The sequence below is a fragment of the Coregonus clupeaformis genome, chromosome 9, assembly GCF_020615455.1.
Source record: "Coregonus clupeaformis isolate EN_2021a chromosome 9, ASM2061545v1, whole genome shotgun sequence".
Lineage (NCBI taxonomy): Eukaryota > Metazoa > Chordata > Actinopteri > Salmoniformes > Salmonidae > Coregonus > Coregonus clupeaformis.
In genome coordinates this window covers 50,271,578-50,294,692 of record NC_059200.1, presented here as the reverse complement: position 1 = coordinate 50,294,692, position 23,115 = coordinate 50,271,578, and the positions used below count along the sequence as shown (strand labels likewise).

Below are 23,115 nucleotides of genomic sequence, written 5' to 3'. Positions count from 1 at the left end.
CACCAAGACAGTCGTGAAGAGGGCACGACAACACCTTTCCCCCTCAGGAAACTGAAAAGATTTGGCATGGGTCCCCAGATCCTCAAAAAGTTCTACAGCTGCACCATCGAGAGCATCCTGACCGGTTGCATCACCTCCTGGTATGGCAACTGCTCTGCATCTGACCGTAAGGCACTACAGAGGGTAGTGCGTACAGCCCAGTACATCACTGGGACTAAGCTTCCTGCCATCCAGGACCTATATACTAGGCGGTGTCAGAGGAAGGCCCAAAAAATTGTCAAAGACTCCAGTCACCCAAGTCATAGACTGTTCTCTCTGCTACCGCTTGCCGTGCGGTAGCAGAGAGAAATGCTCCTTAACAGCTCCTTAACAGCTTCTACCCCCAAGCCATAAGACTGCTGAACAATTAATCAAATGGCCACCCAGACTATTTACATTGACACCCTCCCTCCCCCCTCTTTGTTTTTACACTGCTGATACTCGCTGTTTATTATCTATGCACAGTCACTTTACCCCTACCTACATGTACAAATTACCTCGACTAACCTGTACCCCTGCAAATTGACTCGGCCCTGTGTAGTTCAGTTGGTAGAGCATGGCGCTTGCAACGCTAGGGTTGTGGGTTCGTTTCCCACGGGGGGCCAGTATGGAGAAAAAAAGGTATGCACTCACTAACTAAGTCGCTCTGGATAAGAGCGTCTGCTAAATGTCTAAAATGTACTGGTACCCCCTGTATATAGCCTCGGTATCGTTATTTTACTGTGTTACTTTTTATTTTTTACTTTAGTTTATTTAGTAAATATTTTCTTAACTCTATTTCTTGAACTGCATTGTTGGTTAAGGGCTTTTAAGTAAGCATTTCACAGTAAGGTCTAGACCTGTTGTATTCTGCGCATGTGACAAATACGATTTAATTTGATGATTGACAGGCCATTTGGCCAATGCGGTGTACAAGTCTATGTCAGGAGGCGTTTCCAGGAAGAATCGTTCCATTTCCCTGTAATGGCGGACCACGGAGACGGTGAAAGTATTGGTTTTAACGACAACAGGTGAGGCGATAGCGAATAAACCCAAGTGATTGATATTTGTGATAAATAATGTTTGCAACGGTTGTCAACTTGACATTAATGTGAAAGTGGCCTCCCAGTGATTTCTTACATGCGCTCGCGAGTGCATTCGGTGCAGCCGCTGACTGTTCAATGTGGCCACGCTAGTTAACGTAGTTGCTAACATTATAGCCTCGTAACGTTAGCTAGCTAGACACCCTCCTGACTCATCGTATATTTTGCTGAACTATGATGTTATGCGTCGAGTTAAGCAAACCAGTTAGAACATAAACTACCTAATAGCTAGTTAGATAGACACGGACGATTGTTTCTGAAATGGCTTGTTAGCTGGGCGTTCAGACAGTGCGTCGATTTGAATGGCATAACATTAGCCAACGTTAGTTACCTAGCCTAGAGTAGCTACATTAGCTAACTAGCCAGCGTACACATTCACTAGTTACTGTTCCTTGGCGGATTGGCAATTTATGTAGCTAGCCAGTGAAACTGGCAAATGTAGCTACAATCATCAAGCGATTGATAGTTAGCTAGACCGCGTAATATAAGTAATAGGCTAGCTACTATAATTAGCTAACGTGATAACATGAATTATGATTTTGAGATACTAGCCTGTTGCTGCAAACAATAACCTGAACGAGTAGAATAGCTAGCGAGTAAAATATACTAGATGTGTAGATTTTGATTTGGTTCATGAGGCAGGTCCATTTGGGTTGTTTCTAGGATGACGCAGCAGCAGACGTTGCGTTTCCGCGGCCCTGCTCCTCCTCCAACCCCAGTGATGCGTGGTCCACCCCCACTTCTCAGACCCCCGCCTCCCCCTTTCGGTATGATGAGAGGGCCCCCGCCACGGGGGCCACCATTTGGGCGCCCACCATTTGACCCTAGCATGCCACCCATACCCCCACCAGGAGGCATGCCCCCGCAGCTCGGACCCCCTCACCTACAGGTACTCCTGCCAGTGATGCGAGGATATTTTTAAAAACATTTAGCCCATCTATTCTATAGTATGAAAGCATTGAGAGCCAGAACATCAGAGACTGCACAGTTTGTATAAAATGCTTGAAATTTAAATGTTTTTCAGAGACCTCCTTTCATGCCCCCTCCGATGGGCGGCATGCCCCCACCCCCAGGGATGCTATTCCCCCCTGGAATGCCCCCAGTACCAGGAGCTGGAGCTCCTACTCTGCCCCCTGCTGATGAGATCTGGGTGGAGAACAAGACACCGGAGGGAAAGGTAAAGAATGGCCTTTTACATTGTTCTCTAATATTTCAACCTACCGGAATGAATATTTTCCTGCGTTTCCCTCATAAGTTATAGATAGGTGGTTGTTTAGCAACAAAACTGACGCGTGCGAAACACACTGGGTTGGCTTAGATTGTTGACATGTAAACTACATTTCTTCTCCAATGTTTATTGAAAACATAAATAGATTTTCATAATGGGCATTTAGTCTCTCAAATAATTGTTAGTGTTTATTAGCTAACTAGCGATTTTTTTGCCATATTAGCGTAGACATGACATCAGACCAAATCAAATCAAATGTCATTTGTCACATGCGCCGAATACAACCGGTGTAGACCTTACTGTGAAATGCTTACTTGCAAGCCCTTAACCAACAATGCAGTTTTAAGTAAATAAAGTAAAAAATAATAAAAAGTAACACAATAAAATAACAAATGAGGCTATATACAGGGGGTACCGAGTCAATGTGCGGGGGTACAGGTTAGTCGAGGTAATTTGTACACGTAGGTAGGGGTAAAGTGCCTATGCATAGATAAACAGCAAGTAGCATTAGTGTAAAAAGGGGGGGTCAATGCAAATAGTCCAGGTGGCCATTTCATTAATTGTTCAGCAGTCTTATGGCTTGGGGGTAGAAGCTGTTAAGGAGCCTTTTGGACCTAGACTTGGCGCTCCGGTACCGCTTGCCTTGCGGTAGCAGAGAGAACAGTCTATGACTTGGGTGACTGGAGTTTGTTGCACATTTTTGGGCCTTCCTCTGACGGCACCTAGTATATAGGTCCTGGATGGCAGGAAGCTTGGCCCAAGTGATTTACTGGGCAGTACACAATACCCTCTGTAGCACCTTACGGTCGGATGCTGAGCAGTTGCCATACCAGGCGGTGATGCAACCGGTCAGGATGCTCTCGATGGTGCAGTTGTAGAACTTTTTGAGGATCTGAGGACCCATGCCAAATCTTTTCAGTCTCCTGAGGGGGAAAAGGCGTTGTCGTGCCCTCTTCATGACTTTCTTGGTGTGTTTGGACCGTGATTGTTTGTTGGTGATGTGGACAGCAAGGAACTTGAAATTCTCGACCCACTCCATGGGGGTGTGTTCAGCCCTCCTTTTCCTGTAGTCCACGATCATCTCCTTTGTCTTGCTCACGTTGAGGGAGAGGTTGTTGTCCTGGCACCACACTGCCAGGTCTCTGACCTCTTCCCTATAGGCTGTCTCATCGTTGTCGGTGATCAGTCCTACCAGGGCAGTGTGGAGTGCGATTGAGATTGCGTCATCTGTTGGGGCGGTATGCAAATTGGAGTGGGTCTAGGGTTTCCGGGAGTTACACCTGGCGCCGACGAAGATGGCGGCCTCGCAACTAGCTCTTAGGAAACTTTGCGTAATTTTTTTTTTGTTATGTTTTTTTTTTTACATTATTAGCTCAGTGTTTTTGTATCATTACATACAGCCGGGAAAAACTATTGGATATCAGAGCGGCGGTAACTCACCAGAACTACCAGCATTACGACCAGGAATACGACTTTCCCGAAGCAGATCCTTTGTTTGCTCTCCCCAGGGCAATTGAACTGATTCCAGCGGCTGACCCAAAACATCGCCGGCGGAGGAGAGGCACTCGGAGCGGCCTGCTGGTTCGACTTAGGAGGCGCGCACACCACCCACCGCTTCCAAGTATATTACTCGCTAATGTTCAGTCTTTGAATAACAAAGTCGACGAGCTCAGGGCAAGGATTTATTTCCAGAGAGACATCAGGGCCTGTAACATACTTTGTTTCACGGAAACATGGCTCTCTCGTGATATTCTGTCAAAATCGGTCCAGCCAGATGGGTTCTCAGTCCATTGCGCAGACAGAAATAAATATCTCTCCGGGAAGCAGAAGGGCGGAGGTGTGTGTTTCATGATTAACGACTCATGGTGTAATTGTAGTAACATACAGGAACTCAAGTCCTTTTGTTCACCCGACCTAGAATACCTCACAAGCAAATGCCGACCGTATTATCTCCCAAGAGAATTTTCATCGGTTATAGTCACGGCCGTGTATATTCCCCCCCAAGCCGATACCACGACGGCCCTCAAAGAACTTCACTGGACTTTATGCAAACTGGAAACCACATATCCTGAGGCTGCAATTATTGTAGGTGGGGATTTTAACAAAGCAAATTAGAGGACTAGGCTGCCGAAGTTCTATCGACTGTTGTACTCGGGCTGCTAAAATTCTCGAACATTGCTATTTGAACTTCCGGGATACTTATTAGGCCCTCCCCCGCCCTCCTTTCGGCAAATCTGACCACAACTCCATTTTGCTCCTCCCTTCATATAGGCAGAAACACAAAAAATAAGTAAACGTGCTAAGGACTATTCAACGCTGGTCTGACCAATCGGAATCCACGCTTCAAGATTGTTTTGATCACGCAAACTGGGATACAGTGAGGGGAAAAAAGTATTTGATCCCCTGCTGATTTTGTACGTTTGCCCACTGACAAAGAAATGATCAGTCTAATTTTAATGGTAGGTTTATTTGAACGGTGAGAGACAGAACAACAACAACAACAAAATCCAGAAAAACGCATGTCAAAAATGTTAGAAATTGATTTGCATTTTAATGAGGGAAATAAGTATTTGACCCCTCTGGAAAACATGACTTAGTACTTGGTGGCAAAACCCTTGTTGGCAATCAGAGGTCAGACGTTTCTTGTAGTTGGCCACCAGGTTTGCACACATCTCAGGAGGGATTTTGTACCACTCCTCTTTGCAGATCTTCTCCAAGTCATTAAGGTTTCGAGCCTGACGTTTTGCAACTCGAACCTTCAGCTCCCTCCACAGATTTTCTATGGGATTAAGGTCTGGAGACTGGCTAGGCCACTCCAAGACCTTAATGTGCTTCTTCTTGAGCCACTCCTTTGTTGCCTTGGCCGTGTGTTTTGGGTCATTGTCATGCTGGAATACCCATCCACAACCCATTTTCAATGCCCTGGCTGAGGGAAGGAGGTTCTCACCCAAGATTTGACGGTACATGGCCCCGTCAATCGTCCCTTTGATGCGGTGAAGTTGTCCTGTCCCCTTAGCAGAAAAACACCCCCAAAGCATAATGTTTCCACCTCCATGTTTGACAGTGGGGATGGTGTTCTTGGGGTCTCCTCTGAATCATTCAGATGTTCATTGGCAAACTTCAGACAACCCTGTATATGTGCTTTCTTGAGCAGGGGGACCTTGCGGGCGCTGCAGGATTTCAGTCCTTCACGGCGTAGTGTGTTACCAATTGTTTTCTTGGTGACTATGGTCCCAGCTGCCTTGAGATCATTGACAAGATCCTCCCGTGTAGTTTTGGGCTGATTCCTCACCGTTCTCATGATCATTGCAACTCCACGAGGTGAGATCTTGCATGGAGCCCCAGGCCGAGGGAGATTGACAGGTCTTTTGTGTTTCTTCCATTTGCGAATAATCGCATCAACTGTTGTCACCTTCTCACCAAGCTGCTTGGCGATGGTCTTGTAACCCATTCCAGCCTTGTGTAGGTCTACAATCTTGTCCCTGACATCCTTGGAGAGCTCTTTGGTCTTGGCCATGTTGGAGAGTTTGGAATCTGATTGATTGATTGCTTCTGTGGACAGGTGTATTTTATACAGGTAACAAGCTGAGATTAGGAGCACTCCCTTTAAGAGTGTGCTCCTAATCTCAGCTCGTTACCTGTATAAAAGACACCTGGGAGCCAGAAATCTTTCTGATTGAGAGTTGGTCAAATACTTATTTCCCTCATTAAAATGCAAATCAATTTATAACATTTTTGACATTAGTTTTTTTCTGGATTTTTTTGTTGTTATTCTGTCTCTCACTGTTCAAATAAACCTACCATTAAAATTATAGACTGATAATTTCTTTGTCAGTGGGCAAACGTACAAAATCAGCAGGGGATCAAATACTTTTTTCCCTCACTGTATGTTCCCGGGTAGCTTGCGAAAATAATTTAGACAAATACACTGAAACGGTGACTGAGTTTATCAGGAAGTGTATAGGAGATGTTGTGCCCACTGTGACTATTAAAACCTACCCTATCCAGAAACCGTGGATAGATGGCAGCATTCGCGCAAAACTGAAATGGGAACTGGGAATATGGCAGAATACAAACAGTGTAGCTATTCACTCCGCAAGGCAATTAAACAGGCAAAACATCAGTATAGAGACAAAGTGGAGTCGCAATTCAACGGCTCCGACACGAGACCTATGTGGCAGGGTCTACAGACAATCACTGACTACAAAAGGAAAACCAGCCACGTTTGGAGGAAAAGGGGGGAATGCTTGCAAGACGAAGAACACCATCCCAACCGTGAAGCACGGGGGTGGCATCATCATGCTGTGGGGGTGCTTTGCTGCAGGAGGGACTGGTGCACTTCACAAAATAGATGGCATCATGAGGAAGGAAAATTATTTGGATATATTGAAGCAACATCTCAGTCAGGAAGTTAAAGCTTGGTCACAAATGGGTCTTCCAAATGGACGATGACCCCAAGCATACTTCCAAAGTTGTGGCAAAATGGCATAAGGACAACAAAGTCAAGGTATTGGAGTGGCCATCACAAAGCCCTGACCTCAATCCTATAGAACATTTGTGGGCAGAACTGAAAAAGTGTGTGCGAGCAAGGAAGCCTACAAACCTGACTCAGTTACACTAGCTCTGTCAGGAGGAATGGGCTAAAATTCAACCAACTTATTGTGGGAAGCTTGTGGAAGGCTACCCAAAACGTTTGACCCAAGTTAAACAATTTAAAGGCAACGCTACCAAATACTAATTGAGTGTATGTAAACTTCTGACCCACTGGGAATGTGATGAAAGAAATAAAAGCAAAAATAAATCATTCTCTCTACTATTATTCTGACATTTCACATTCTTAAAATAAAGTGGTGATCCTAACTGACCTAAGACAGGGAATTTTTACTAGGATTAAATGTCAGGAATTGTGAAAAACGGAGTTTAAATGTATTTAGCTAAGGTGTATGTAAACTTCCCACTTACATTTACATTTTAGTCATTTAGCAGACGCTCTTATCCAGAGCGACTTAGTTAGTGAGTGCATACATTTTCATACTGGCCCCCCGTGGGAAACGATCCCACAACCCTGGCGTTGCAAGCGCCATGCTCTACCAACTGAGCTACACGGGGCCTTCAACAGTATATTCTTATTCCATTCCTTTACTTAGATTTGTGTGTATTAGGTTTTTGTTGTAGAACTGTTAGATATTACTTGCTAGATATGGCTGCACTGTCGGGACTAGAAGCACAATCATTTTGCTACGCTCACAATAACATCTGCTAACCATGTGTATGTGACAAATACATTTGATTTGTATCAAGAACAAGATACAACTAGCTGAAACAAGCTACCTAAGATTCCCCACATGGCAGCTTCTTGTCATTGTTGCCAGCTATCTGGCCATCCCAGAATCCCAACACCGCATAGACTTCTGCTCCATTGAAGCGTGCACATTGTTTTCGTGACATTTTTATAAAAAAAATGTTGACGTTGTAAGCTAACCCGTCTATGTCCTCCTACCCTTCCCCCTAGGCGTACTACTACAATGCCAGGACTCGAGAGTCAGCCTGGAGCAAACCTGAGGGGGTGAAGGTGATCCAGCAGTCAGAGCTCAACCCTGTTATGGTGACCCCGGCTGGAACAGGAGCCTCCTCCAGTAGCATCACAGCTGCCAGCACTGCAGCTGCCATACCCTCCCCAGTGTCCACACAGGCCCCCTCCCCATCCAGCACCATGACCACCAGCCCAGTCTCCAACACCACCACCACCACCGTGTCCCAGACCGTTGCTAGTGAGTACATAAATGGTAGAGGGACATCTGGATCCCATCAAGAAGCATTTGGCTTTAGACAGGTCTGACCTGATTTGGTGAAGTTCACAAAGTTGGTAATGGGTTGTTTTCTGCTTGCCTATGGTTAGTTTTACTATATGACCAGACTGTGTGTTGTAACTCTCTGCTGGTCTTTGTCCAGCTTCTGCTGCTACAGATCTGCAGCCTGTCCCCTCCAGTGTTGCAGTGACCATCAGTGTAGCCACCGTGCCAGCCTCGGTGACACCAGTCCAGACCATGTCCCTGCTGCCCCAGAGTCTCCCGACTGGCCTGTCCCACCACGCCATGTCCCAGCCTCACACGGCCACTATCCCAGGCTTCCCCCCAGGGGTCATGCACCCCTTCAGAGTGCCTCTACCAGGCATGCACATCCCACTGCCCGGTAAGACATGATAAGCTCACTCCTCATCCCAACCCCCCCTTAACCCTTTTTAACATTACTGCCTCTCCACCTGTTTCCATACTTTGTCATGTGTCATCTCTTCATTTCTTTGTCATCTTAATTTTAGGTCTCTTATTTTAATCTCCCGTAAAAGTGATAGGTTAAAACAATTATTGTAGAGGTAGAATGGTCTTGGTCAAGGCTGGAGTGATAATTAGGCATATCAATTCAACTTGTGTTTCTACTTTGTTTTTTATTATTCTTGAAATGTTTCCTCTGGCACTTAAAATTAGGGCCAAATTCGAGCTGGTTCGAATGGAATTCTCAAATTCAAGCTGGGTCGAGGGAAACCCGGGCCAGTGCAGCCCAGTTTCACAACTGGTGCCAGCTCGATTAGAATTTGGGCTGGTGACGCCGTTACTATACAACCACCAAGCTGATTACTGCTGAATGCTGACACGACATTTAGCTGGCTTGTCTGGGCTCGTTGCTCTTAGCTAGCACATAGACAAGCATTACTGCAGTAGACAGACATGACACAAATTCCACCATAGCTGGATCCTTCATTCATTTTTGCTCTACGCAAACTTTTGAGAACAGTCAGCCCTCAAATGCTAGCTACCTAACGTTAGCTAGTAAATCCGAGTTGAAACAAGCAAGCAACTAGCTAACATGCGCTAGCAGCAATTTTAGCTGGCCAGGTTGTATTGAAAGCTAGCTAGCTACATCATATCAAACATGTCTGGTTTGTTTGGTTAGCTAGCTAGCAAATAGTCAACGCCAGGGTAGTGGGTTCGATCCCCAGGACCACCCATACTAGCCGGCCGCGACCGGGAGACTCATGGGGCGGCGCACAATTGGCCCAGCGTCGTCCAGGGTAGGGGAGGGAATGGCCAGCAGGGATGTAGCTCAGTTGGTAGAGCATGGCGTTTGCAACGCCAGGGTTGTGGGTTCGATTCCCACGGGGGGCCAGTAATAATGTATGCACTCACTAACTTTCGCTTTGGATAAAAATTGTCTGCTAAATGGCTTATTATTATGGCAAGCAAGGTAGGAATTAAGCTAGCTAGCCTGTTATGCTAGCGACGACGCTAACCGTTTAGCTTGCTAACGTAAGCAAGCTAAATAAATGGCTGGCACTGGCAGGAGTATGGGGTAACGTTAGTTACAGCACGGTGAGGGGGGAATTAAATTATTCTAACATCTTGCTAGCTAGCTAGCAACATTGGCAATGCCAGTTGCAGTCACATATTGGCTACCTAACAACATGACATCATTTTACACTGAACAAAAATATAAACGCAATATGTTAAGTGTTGGTCCCATTTATCATTAGCTGAAATAAAATATCCCAGAAATGTTCCATATGCACAAAAGGCTTTTTCGCTCAAATTTTGTGCACAAATTGGTTTACATCCCTGTTAGTGAGCATTTATCCTCTGCCAAGATAATCATCCACCTGACAGGTGAAGCTGATTAAACAGCATGATCATTACACAGGTGCACCTTGTGCTGGGTACAATAACAGTTCACTAAAATGTGCAAGTTTGTCACACAACACAATGCCACAGATGTCTCAAGTTGAGGGAGTGTGCAATTGTCATGCTGACTGCAGGAATGTCCACTAGAGCTGTTGCCAGATAATTGAATGTTAATTTCTCTACCATAAGCCGCCTCCCAATGTTGTTTTAGAGAATTTGGCAGTACCTCCAACCAGCTTCACAACCGCAGACCACGTACGTGTATGGTGTCATGTGGGCGAGCGTTTTGCTTATGTCAACATTTTCAACAGAGTGCCACATGGTGGCGGTTGGGTTATGTAATGGGAAGGCATAAGCTACGGACAACGAACACAATTGCATTTTATCTATGGCAATTTGAATGCACATAGATACCGGGACAAGATCCTGAGGCCCATTGTCGTGCCATTCATCCGCTGCCATCACCTCATGTTTCAGCATGATAACGCACGGCCTCATGTCGCAAGGATCTGTACAAAATTCCTGGAAGTTGAAAATGTCCCAGTTCTTCCATGGCCTGCATACTCACCAGACATGTCACCCATTTAGCATGTTTGGGATGCTCTGGTTTGACGTGTACAACAGCGTGTTCCAGTTCCCGCCAATATCCAGCAACTTCACACAGCTATTGAAGAGGAGTGGGACAACATTCCACAGGCCACAATCAACAGCCTGATCAACTCTATGCGAAGGAGATGTCACGCTGCGTGAGGCAAATGGTGGTCACACCAGATACTGACTTGTTTTCTGATCCACACCCCTACCTTTTCTTTAAGGTATCTATGACCAACAGATGCATATCTGTATTCCCAGTCATGTGAAATCCATAGATTAGGGCCTAATTAATTGATTTCAACTGACTGATGTCCTTTATATGAACTGTCATTCTGTAAAATCTTTGAAATTGTTGCAGGTTGCGTTTTATGTTTTTGTTCAGTTAGTTTTTTCTTGCACTGTAATTATTGCAGAAACAAGTCACTTGCAGTCCTGTAGATGGCAGCATTGCTCAAGTTCAGAAAAGGGTCATGTAGGCATCTGGAGAACAAATGCAGCAGCAAATTCAAAGGCTTTTGACACACCGTCTTATAAGGAAAGAGGCCGTTCATTTTAGACGACTCACTCTTCATTCTTAAATTAATTTAAATATAAAAATGTTAACAACATTTTTAGTTCAATCCTCTGCCCATCTACATGACCAAATTAGCACGTTATTCATCCATCTGGTTGTTGCCAGGAAGATAATACTAATGTGGTTTTATCAAAGTCATATAATGGTTGTGGGCCTAGTTTTTAAATGTATTGTGTCAATAGTTGTCTGCCTTGCCATGGCACCTGGCACCTCTTCTCCTGTGTCCCAACAACATGCTTGCTTGCTTGTCCGTTCTTGCAGGTGTAGCAATGATGCAGATAGTAGGCGCTCCCTATATAAAGACAGTCTCCCCCAACAATAACGGTAATTCTTTCAAACGTCTCCAGTCAGTATTCTGTTAGATGGCATGTTAGTGATGTGTTGTGAAAATGATGCTTATTATTTTTTTACCACTTAGGCACTGCCAAACAATGTGAAGTATTGCTGTCGTATCTTTTTCCTTCATATTTCTTCAACATTAGTGAGTTAGACGTTTTAGGACTTTCTGTCTTGTTTAAACTATAAAGTTCTGATGCTTTTTTCGAGGAGATTACGGACAGAGACATCTCTGCCCTTGTAATTGTGATAAACAACCAATTGATATTTGGCATCAGTGTGAAGTCTTGTTGGACATAACTGCATTGTAGACTTGCATCAGTAATGTCGCTGTTATACTGTTGGTTTTAGCTAGACTACTTTAGCAGGTTAAAATGTTTCTAAGATCAGAGTTGTAATTTTATTTTGTAAACCGTGACAAAGGAGTATTGGACCTTGTTTTAACAAGCAGCGCACTTCTTTTTGGTGAAGTTATTTTCCATTCAGTAGATGAAATTCACGTTAATGTATGGTCATTTGATAATCATTTTCTTCTTGTGGCATGCCTTTTGTGTATTTTTGTTAACATCTCAGTGGCTCAGTTTAGATGTTACCTGTGTGACTAACCAGGGAAGGTCCTTTCTTTACACTTTGAGAATTAGGTGTAATTGTTTGACCTAAGACCTTTTTTATATTTCAGGTGAATTCTTATGGACTCTATCCATCCTCAATATATTTTAAGAATAAGAGACACAAGCACTAGCAATGATGTCATCAACACTGCCTCTTTTCAGCTAACCCTCCCGTGCTGTATGTTTGGCGTTATCAGAGCGGAATGTCTTTAGAAGTATTCTGTGTGTATTTCACCTTCTACAGGTATGCTGCCCGGCATGGCCCCTCCCCTTGTTCCCATGATGCACCACCCTCAGTTGGCCCTGGCGGCGCCCGCCTTAGCAGGCCTCCAGCTCCCAGAGTGGTCCGAGTACAAAACGGTCGATGGGAAAACGTACTACTACAACAACCGCACACTGGAGTCCACCTGGGATAAGCCCCAGGAACTACGGGAGAAAGGTTGGCTATTTAAAGCTTGGGTCTCTCCAACCAGCTATCATTCTTCCTGGACTGGTTAGTGATATTTAAATGTTGCATATCTGTGTGTGAGATGTTGCATGTCTAATGTGTGTGAGTTTCCCCTCCTGTAGAGAGAGCGGCAGAGAAGGCCAAAGAGAGGCAGCAAGCCCTGGAGGAGGAGGCCATGGAGCTGGAGGACGAGGAGGCCAAAATAGAACCCCCTAATGAGGGAAAAGAGGTAAGAGGAGAGCTGAAGCGGTCTAGAAGTCAGAAAGGTGGCAGCAAACAATGAAAAGCCCTTTTTACATCCACAGCATTTCCATAGCCTTACATTTTATAATTTGAGAAGGTGGATAATTTTGAAGAATACAGCTTAACAGTTGTTTTCCTTTCATTGAGGAGGTTAAGGAGGAGGAGATGACTGAAGAGGAGAAAACAGCACAGAAAGCCAAGCCAGTGGCCACTAACCCTATCCCTGGCACTCCCTGGTATGTACCCACTGATGGTGATTGAGCTATGTGCTGTTGTATGAGGCTGAACTTTCATCACTCTCCTGCCCTGGTGCCCTATTGAACGTGTGTGTGTGTGTGTGTGTGTGTATAGGTGTATTGTGTGGACCGGTGACGAGCGTGTTTTCTACTACAACCCCACCACGCGTCTCTCCATGTGGGACCGGCCAGATGAGCTGGTGGGGCGGGCCGACGTTGACAAGAATATCCAGGAACCACCTCACAAGAGAGGCCTGGAGGACGCCACCAGGAAGCTGGGTACAAACACACACCCCACATTTTGTTGCTGGTCTTACTGCATTCATTTTAGGAGAAGGTGGGATTCAACTTTATATTCAAGTATATACAGTTTACCCAATAGCAGTTTTACATTTTTACATGAGGTTGGTAAAATTGGTAATCCATTTTACGAGCTGAACGGCACAGTCGGGAGGGGAAGTTTAATTTTCAAAAGTTCCAAGCGGTCAATAATTTATTTTTTTGAGACAGGGGTTTCACCAAAGCTGTGTTGTATTCATTAGGTACAATGGGGTCCGAAATGATTGACACCCTTGATAAAGATGAGCAAAAATGACTGGTGTAAAATAAATCATATACTGAGCTATATTGTATGCTCAAAAAATTGTGAAATTATTTTATGCTAAAACAATTGCTCAGAGAAAGAAAAAATTAAAGATCTCAACATATGGATCAAAATTGACAGCCCTGTTTTCAATACCTTTCAAATCATCAGCTTGCGAGGATAACGACCCTGAGGCTTTTTCTAAAATGAGAACACATTGGGAGGGAACTTTGACCTTCATCCATACCGAATCCTTGATATCCTTTGTCTGCGCTTATGGACTGCCCTGTTTAATTCAAACCACAGGTTTTTAATGGGTTGAAGTCTTTAGACATTGCAAAATGTTGATTTTGTGGCCAATTAACCATTTCTTTGTGGATTTTGATGTGTGCTTAGGGATATTGTCTTGCTGGAAGATACACCTGCGTCCAAGGCAACCAGATTTCCCCCTAAAATATCCTGGTACTGGATAAAGTTAATGATGCCGTTGACCTTAAAGGAGGCTGTAGTTTTTTTTACAACCAAATCTCTATTTTTGTAAATGGCATGTTATAGAAGGGTCCAAACACTTATTTGGCAATTTCACTTGTTTTTGAGAAACATACCCCAACCAGCGAGTCACTACCTCATCCTCGTTGTGCAGTACGGGGGGGGCTCTGAAAAAACGTGACAAATGCTCCAGAAACACCAAAATATGTCCAGTGATTCAGCTCTTTAGATGTTGTACACATTATATTGTCATTAAACTTTATCTGCAAGGTTATATTCCATTTTGTGTGACTCAAGCGGTTTTCACTCTCCAGCTTGTTCCATTCTATGCGTAGCCTGCTTCTAGAATGGACAGAGAGGTGTCGCTCGAGATGCAACTCAATGGAATATAGCGTTGCGGATAAGGTTTGGAATGACACAATTTCATATGTACAACATCTAAAGACCTGCATCCCTATACTGAGAGCTTTTCGGTTTCTAGAAGGACATATTTTGAGTATTTTTTCATGTTGTTCATTTTTAGAATAAGGCTGTAACGTAACAAAATGTGGAAAAAAGTCAAGGGCTCTGAATACTTTCCGAATGCACAGAGAGAGATCAGTGTGTGTGTGTGGAGTCGGTGCAAGCGAGGGTCAATGAAGGTAGCCTTATGGCTTGGGGTTAGAAGCTGTTCAGGGTCCTGTTTAGCAAACTTCCGGCATTTACATTTGTTGAATTACATGAAAATTGAGCTCTTTGGCCATGAACACCAGAGGGGGGATTGGTGTCAAAATGAGAGAATGCATGACCAGAAAAGAAGCCCATACCTACTATAAAATATGGTGCTGGATCTTTGATGTTATGGGGGTATTTTGCTTCCACTGGTCCTGGGGCCCTTTTTTTGCTTCCACTGGTCCTGTACCAGGATATTTTATCCAAAAACCTGATTGCCTCTGCCAGGAGGCTAAAACTTGGCCGCAAGTGGTTCTTTCAGCAAGACATTAACCCCAAGCACACATGGAATTCCACAAAGAAATGGTTAATTGTCCCAAAAAATCTGAATTCATCTCAGTCTCTGGAAACCCATTGAAAACCTGTGGTTTGAAATGACGAGGGCAGTCCATAAGCGCAGATCAAGGATGTGGAAGGATTCTGAATGGAGGAATGGTCTAAGATCCCTCCCAATGTCTTCTCCCACTCATAAAACATTTTAGAAAAGTACTTAGTGCCGTTATCCTCACAAGGTGAGGTATTGAAAACAGTGGTGTCAGTAATGTTTTTCCACTACCTTTTTGAGAGGAGAAAATTATTACTTTTGAAACAAAATCTCTCTCTGAGCAATTGTATTAACATAAAATAATTTCCAAAAACTATTTAGTATACAATATAGCTCAGTATTTGAATGTATTTTATGCAGTCATTTTTACCCATCTGTATCAACAGTGTCAATCATTTCAGACCACACTGTATGTCCTAGCTAATTTAACAAGATGCATTACAAGCTCAAAACATTTTTCAACAAAAATGACAATTATGACAATAGCCGTGGCCATTCTCATGACAATTACTCATTACCCAAGATTCCATAACCTTCACAGCCCTTCTCATCATGCCTCTGTAGGTTTTCACGAGGATTGCCTCATTTATAATGTTACCATCACTTATCGCTCCCTCAGGAATCAGCAAAGAGGAGCTGGAGGCGGCAGCAGAGGAAGCTCTGGAGGATGAGCCTGTGAAGGCCAAGAAGAGGAAGTAAGTCCCCAGTCCTCTCCACCCAAGGGCCCAACACGGGCCAATAGAGGCATGAGGAGGCACTCAGTCATTCTTCCTCTTGTCTGAACAGATAAAACAGCATGTACAAATAAACCCATGATGTACTCTGGCTAAAAATCTAAATTGTTAGTTTAAGGTTACGTTTTTTTGGTCATCAAACCCTAAATTGCTTTAGTTGGATCTGTTCCTGTGGGGGTGGAGGGACTTGACTCTTTTGGTGGGAAGTAGTCTTTGACCCAGCTTGCACTGACTTAGTAAAGTCTGATTTATGTCTTCACTGGGTCTGTTAAAGTGGTGAATCAATCAATCACTGTCCAGGTTACCCAATCAGTCACTGTTTCCCATCAGTGCCCTCCAAGCCTGCCTCTCCCTGCTACCCCAAACACTGGTCCTGTTGCACAGGAGACTATTGTTCAGGGAAAAGGCCTGTAGAACACATGGTGATGCCAACATGGGCCTCCAAGGTAACCACCTTGCTTCTAAAACTACTGCTTTAGGATCCCAAATGAAACAGCAAATTAAGAAATTCACCTCACTGCCCCGTCCCGCCCTAGCTTTATGTGATTGTGGAACGGAATTCAAATCCATGACAATGAATATCAGTGGTCAGTTATTTGACAAATCCTACCCCTCCCAACCTAATGGGACCTACGCAAAGCCTACCATATATAATTTGGAGTCCACTCATTTGTTAGAGATGGCCAATAATTGAACAGTCAAGTATAGTGCACCTCTCCACTATTTCTTCAAGTCAAACCACCTGGATAGCGATAACGGAGCAGAACATATCCTTTCCCTATTTTAAAGAACTCAAGTTGCACCCCAGTCCCCTAACCTCCCCATCTATCATCAAATCAAATGTATTTATAAAGCCCTTTTTACATCAGCAGATGTCACAAAGTGCTTATAGCTCTCCCCTGTCCCCGTGTGCCTGGTCCCCTGACGCGTTCCCTCTGCTTGCAGGAAGGAGGAAGTGATGAAAGAGGCGGACTCTGAGAAAGAGGCAGCCATGGAGGCGGAGCTGAAGGCTGCCCGAGAGCGGGCCATCGTGCCCCTGGAGAACCGCATGACACAGTTCAGGGACATGCTGCTGAAGAGAGGGGTAAAACACTTCAATCCAACGCAATACTGTAACCAGCTCTGTAATGTTAGACACATTAATCTGAATGGAAGCCCACCAAGGTACACTCTTCAGTTAATTCTCCTTGTCTTTGGTGCACTGTTGTATTCCTGTTCCTCTCCCTCCTGCCTCTATCTCTGTCCTCTCTCTTATGCTCAGTTGAATGACAAATACTTTTCTGCTTATGTTTTGCTTTGGTAATACAAAAAAAGAATAATAATAAAAATAAAAAAAAGTTAGGTTTAAAATGTTATACACATCTATAATGGTCTGATTTGAATTGTAATGATAGGCTATGGATTTAACATTTCACTATTCTATGTAGGGAAGAAATTGTCTAATCTATTAATTGTACATAACGGTGCCAGTTTCATATTTTTCTTTTTTTACGAAATGACTCATGCCATATGCTGTGTTTTTAACTCTAGCTTTTAATAGAATTCAGCTGTTAGGTTTGTCCAATACATCCATCAGATCCATGTTTGTCTACAGACCTGCACTGCCAATGACAGTCGTAATGTTCCTTGTTTACAAACTGGCATGCAGAGTAGATAATAGCCTGTTTTCATATTATAGTCTCTAATCTGGGATCAGCTTTCTTGTCTTCACCTTCTGTTTATGTATTATATGAACTATGTATCAACTTTTCTATCCTATATGACTAAACAGATGTGTTCAGCTTCTGTTCTTCCCCAACAGAGGCTTATTGTAACTGACTCATGCAAAGCAGCGATAAAATAAAAAAAAAAGAATTGGATTGTAAAGCAAATTAAACTACCCTAGCAGGGGATTTATTGGCGCTGCCTAACTGGTCTCTGGAGCCTTTTCCATGGGCACCACCAGGCATGATGCAGACCTTTATTGCCTTACTCTGCTCATATTGCATTGTTCCTTTGGGTGCCAGTAGTTTGAGGAGTAAAACTTGACTCATTCCGCCCCTTTTTAGATTTAATGGGGGTCGACCAAAGGATTATAAGTTGACTGATGACATGAAATTGTTATGTGGATGTTGTTGAAGCCCACCTTGATTGGCCTGGTCTCATGCCCTCTTTAACCCCATGCCCACAGGTCTCGGCATTCTCTACCTGGGAGAAAGAGCTGCACAAGATTGTTTTTGACCCGCGATATCTGCTGCTCAATCCCAAAGAGAGAAAGCAGGTATTGTACACTTACAGAATGAATGAATGAATCAATTAATCTATACATTAATCAAGTTCTTTAAAAAGTATTTAAAAAAATTTTTTTTTGCCATATTCTGTGTTATTATGGTAATATGAGCTATGTTTCACTTTGGGGGGAAAGGTCAGAGCCCTGATAACAGGTAACGTATGAATTTCCCAAGGGGTTACCTGCCACGCCTGTCTGTATTTAGGTTAACTATTGTTCCATGTGTCTGCTGGCCTTGTGCAGGTGTTTGACCAGTATGTGAAGACCCGGGCTGAGGAGGAGAGGAAGGAGAAGAAGAACAAGCTGATGCAGTCTAAGGACGAGTTCAGGAAGATGATGGAGGATGCTAAGCTCACTGCCAGGTCAGACCTCACTACAAACAACACCCATTAGTTCAAACATCGACTTGGTGTATACCAGGCAGTTGATTAGTTAATACATTGTCTTGGTATACCCGGCAGTTGATTAGTGCATACATTGTCTTGGTATACCCGGCAGTTGATTAGTGCATACATTGTCTTGGTATACCAGGCACTTGATTAGTGCATACATTGTCTTGGTATACCAGGCAGTTGATTAGTGCATACATTGTCTTGGTATACCAGGCTGTTGCACTCATTACTAATTTATTGTCAGGTGTACATTTGCATTGTCAGTGTTTCTTGGACAACTAAGAGTGTTTGTTTGTTTCAGGACAACGTTCAGTGAGTTTGCCTCCAAGCACGCCAAGGACCCACGGTTCAAGGCCATAGAGAAGATGAAGGACCGGGAGGCCATCTTCATTGAGTTCATGACCGCTCTCAAGAAGAAAGAGAAGGAGGACTCCAAGAACAGAGGAGAGAAGGTGAGCACTGGACTGGAAACCCCCATGGCCCACTGAATACAGAAGCCTGAGGAAATGTGTTGGACAAGAACCTAGCTGCCTGGATTGTGTGCTTAGGGAAACCTGGAAGAAATACCTAAATTCTTAAGTGAAAACATTTTAGAACAATCATTTAAGTTGTTGTTGAATGTCTACCTGACCAAGTGTGTATGTTCCTCTTATAAACCTGGTCTGCCCTCGTGTCTGTCCCAGGTGAAGCAGGACTTCTTTGAACTTCTTGGGGACCACCACCTGGACGGTGGGCAGCGCTGGAGCAAGGTGAAGGACAAGCTGGAGGGAGACCCCCGCTACAAGGCTGTGGAGAGCTCCAACACCAGAGAGGAACTCTACAAGCAGTATGTGGACAAGCAGGCCAAGGTGGGAGGAACAGCCATGGCACCTCGCTCAGAGGCTGCCTGCACCGCTCATTCATACACTGACTCCAGCTTGCAATGTGTCATCTTCTGGCATTTAACCCAGCCCACTATTCATTGGCGTGCGGTTAGGCGGTGTTTAGGACTTTGACGTGATGGCTGTCATCGGTCATGCCGCCTGTGATGATTGCAGGCCTCTGTGTGTGTGTATATGATGATGCTGCCAGAGTGTGTGTGTGTGACGGTCTCTCTCTCTCTCTGCTGCCAGCACATGGACTCAGATAAGGAGAAGGAGATGGAGCGAGCCGCCAGGATAGAGGCCAGTCTGAGGGAGAGGGAGCGCGAGGTGCAGAAGGCCCGCTCTGAGCAGACCAAGGAGATCGACAGAGAACGGGAGCAGCACAAGAGGGAAGAAGCCATCCAGCACTTCAGAGCCCTCATGTCGGATATGGTGAGCTCTCCCTGTCTCTCACACACACACCTGAAGTTAGTTCACTGAATAAGAAAAATAGGACTACAATTGCTAGTTGAACTTGGGTGAACCAAAAATTGTTTTACATCAGGCCCAGTTTGATATGACCACTGAATAGTTTGAAGGGTGAACAGGCAGATAAGAGTGCGAAAAGTAACCTAATTATTTTTGAATGCATTGATGCACAGACTTGTGTGGTGCAGTGAATATGTGGACAAAGAACTGTGCCACATCCTAATGCTGGTGTGTGTTGTGATCAGGTGAGGTCGTCTGACGCGTCGTGGTCTGACACCCGACGTAACCTGCGTAAGGACCACCGCTGGGAGTCTGCCTCTCTGCTGGAGAGAGATGACAAGGAGAAACTGTTCAACGAACACGTGGAGGCGCTCTCCAAGAAGAAGAAGGAACACTTCAGGCAGCTACTGGACGAGACCGTCATGGTGAGGGACAACGTTTTGGCTGGTGTTACACTCCATTCCAGGGCATATGTACACTGACATGGCTGCGTGAAATGGGAACTCACTGCAGTCCATCTGTGCATGAACATGCTGTTGACATAGAGGCGGCACTGTAGACCACCGACCATGCATGTCATTCAGATATAGCGTGTAATCCTGTGACAAATGACTTGGTAGTAAGTGCTGTTATTGATGACTGTTCGCCACAGATCACACTGACCACCACATGGAAGGAAGTGAAGAAGATCATCAAAGAGGACCCTCGCTGTATCAAGTTCTCCAGTAGTGACAGAGTAAGACCTTTTTTCTCTTTACGTTACCGGGTGCTATTGGTTACGTCAGCTACCCATGTACTGAGTTAACACCAGGCAGAAACACTGAGGGGTTTGTGTTCTCTGTATCTCAGAAAAAACAGAGGGAGTTTGAAGACTACATCAAAGACAAGTACATCACAGCCAAAGCTGACTTCCGAACGCTTCTGAAAGAGACCAAGTTCATCACGTACAGGTGGGTGCTTGAGAACACATGGGCTAGATTAAATGTTTTACACTGGTACCTGAGGGAATAAGGTTTCAATTGACATTTATCATAAGTCGTTTTTTTTTTTAATGCCATTTATACTTACAATTAAGAATGGAGAGTCAAACAATTGCTTGATCTATATTGCGCCAGCAGGAGGTGCTGTTGGTTCATCTGCACTGCCTCTTTACTCCTCCTATCCTGTTGAATTGTGGTGTAGTCGTACTGTAGTCACAAGATATCGGCAAGAGCCACATTCATGTTTCTCCCAACACGTTATTTTCCACTGACTGCTTCCACCCATGTTGTCCTCCGCTCAGGTCGCGGAAGTTGCTCCAGGAGACTGACCAGCACCTGAAGGACGTGGAGAAGGTTCTGCAGAACGACAAGCGTTACCTGGTGCTGGACTGTGTCCCGGAGGAGAGGAGTAAACTCATCATGTTCTACATCGAGGACCTGGACCGCCGGGGTCCCCCTCCTCCCCCCACCGCCTCGGAGCCCACGCGCCGCTCCACCAAGTGACCACGGAGACTTCTAGAGAGCCAGAGCATGAACCCGCCCTACACCTGTCCTAGTGCAGTGTTAAAACTGTAATGTTGTAATGCCTCGTCGTAAACCTGGAACATCCATCCCTGTATTTATTAAAAGCAGTGCAGGGCCATCGTGGCTCTCCTCTCCTGTCTACAGGGCCTGATGATGTGCCACTTCTCTGTGACCCCTGACATCTGACCTTTGGCTAAGGTGAATGGTCAAAGGGTAGGCATAGTAATGCATCTGTGGTTTTCAATCTGCTGCAGTAACCTACAACATGTACGACAATGTAAATGATCAGTTCTGCTGTTTCTGTGACTCAAGGCATTGCAGGCCTTGGTAACTGTTTGAGGGTGTCATTGACATGTACCAACTCGCAGTACAGTTTGAATGCTTCTTCTCAAAGCGGTTTAATTTTCATGGGTTGCTGTTTCTGTAAATGTTTTACTGGAATAAAGCAACATTTTTTTGAAAATCTAGTCTTATGATCTGTCAATGTTTTAATGATTTTGTTACCAAACGCCCTGTTTATACCTGGAGCTAACATGTGTCCTGATCTTTTCCACATTCCGATTGTGCCCACACAGATTAGACAATTAAAATAACAGATTGTGATCTAGGCCCGGTTTCCCGATAGCAATGGAATTTAGGCTTACGAGTGTTGAACGATGCAGCTTTCCTACAACGGCCGAAGATGTATTATGCGTTTCCCAAAACACCACGCAGAGAGACGTCGTTGGAGCATGTGACAATACTGCTAGGATCGAAAGAAAGGCAGCTCTGCTCTCGGATCAGCTTTCTCCATTCAAATCTTTCATAAAAAATTATTTGGCAAGGCAAAAAAGCATTAACGACACACTTAGCTGTTCTACAAGTGGTCCGAGGCAGGTGTTAGATTGCGAGCGTTTTTTAAAAGTGCAACGTTAATGATGATGGTCTTGGGAAACCGCTCAGATTTAACAACGCTCCCACGAAGGTTGCAATGATGAACTTAGCCTTAAGATGCTTTTAGGAAACTGGGCCCAGGTCTTCCTGAGGATGCGTTGTAATGTATCTAGATATCTTACAAGTGTAAACTGATCTGGATTATCAAACCATTTAAATCGTCCCCGACATGATGGCACCATTGACTCGAGGCATGTTTCTTAACATAAAATAAAAATGTGCATTCTGCTGAAATATACCCTTTTTGAAAAAAGGGATTGGCAAGATTAGAACCTGTGACCATCCGGTCCCTTTCCCAGTGCCTAGTCCACTGTGCCAGTAGGGGGAAGGGTACTAGCCTTGTTTTTTCACATATATAAAGCTGTTCAGTCAGAAAGTTAGGAGGTTAATTTGATTAGTTAAGATAGTTGGGTAAGGTTGGAAAACGAAAGTCACAACTGGGATTCGAACTGGCAACCTTGCGGGTCACAAACTGTGTTTACCTCCCTAAAAGGCCTTTTTTTATTTCACTCACCTGTTAATCCGCCCACTGACATGTCACAGCTTTGCCCACTGAGCGTTCATCAAACCAATCAATTTGTCCACAACTACCTCCGGAGGAGGATCACAGATAGTTATTTTAATTGTCTACACCTGTCTAAAAATGTGGGCCCAATCAGAATATGGACAGGATCAGGACACATTAGCACCAGGTATAAACGGGGCTAAAGAGAAAACATTTTAGATTCATTTTCTCAGCTGTTCCTGTGATCACTGAGCCCATAATAAAAAGTCATGAA

The 23,115-nt window shown here is 44.4% G+C and overlaps 1 protein-coding gene across 4 annotated transcripts; it reads left to right on the top strand.

The window, feature by feature from the left end:
* Nucleotides 1-973: 973 nt before the first annotated feature.
* On the top strand, nucleotides 974-21,866 carry LOC121574052 (transcription elongation regulator 1). 4 transcript variants are annotated; one of them, XM_041886603.2, is made up of 21 exons: nucleotides 974-1,049; nucleotides 1,785-2,010; nucleotides 2,146-2,298; nucleotides 7,862-8,120; nucleotides 8,317-8,541; nucleotides 11,452-11,514; nucleotides 12,382-12,576; nucleotides 12,708-12,814; nucleotides 12,976-13,064; nucleotides 13,180-13,343; nucleotides 15,792-15,867; nucleotides 16,852-16,990; nucleotides 18,077-18,166; nucleotides 18,419-18,537; nucleotides 18,869-19,019; nucleotides 19,251-19,415; nucleotides 19,680-19,862; nucleotides 20,144-20,323; nucleotides 20,551-20,634; nucleotides 20,748-20,848; nucleotides 21,181-21,866. In XM_041886603.2, the coding sequence occupies exons 1-21, from the start codon at nucleotides 1,003-1,005 to the stop codon at nucleotides 21,380-21,382; spliced, it is 3,018 nt and encodes a 1,005-aa protein (XP_041742537.2). In that variant the 5' UTR covers nucleotides 974-1,002; the 3' UTR covers nucleotides 21,383-21,866. The 4 variants fall into 4 exon arrangements, with proteins under 4 accessions (XP_041742537.2, XP_041742536.2, XP_041742535.2 ...); XM_041886602.2 differs by having other exon boundaries at nucleotides 8,302-8,541; nucleotides 12,979-13,064; XM_041886601.2 differs by having other exon boundaries at nucleotides 8,302-8,541.
* Nucleotides 21,867-23,115: the final 1,249 nt, after the last annotated feature.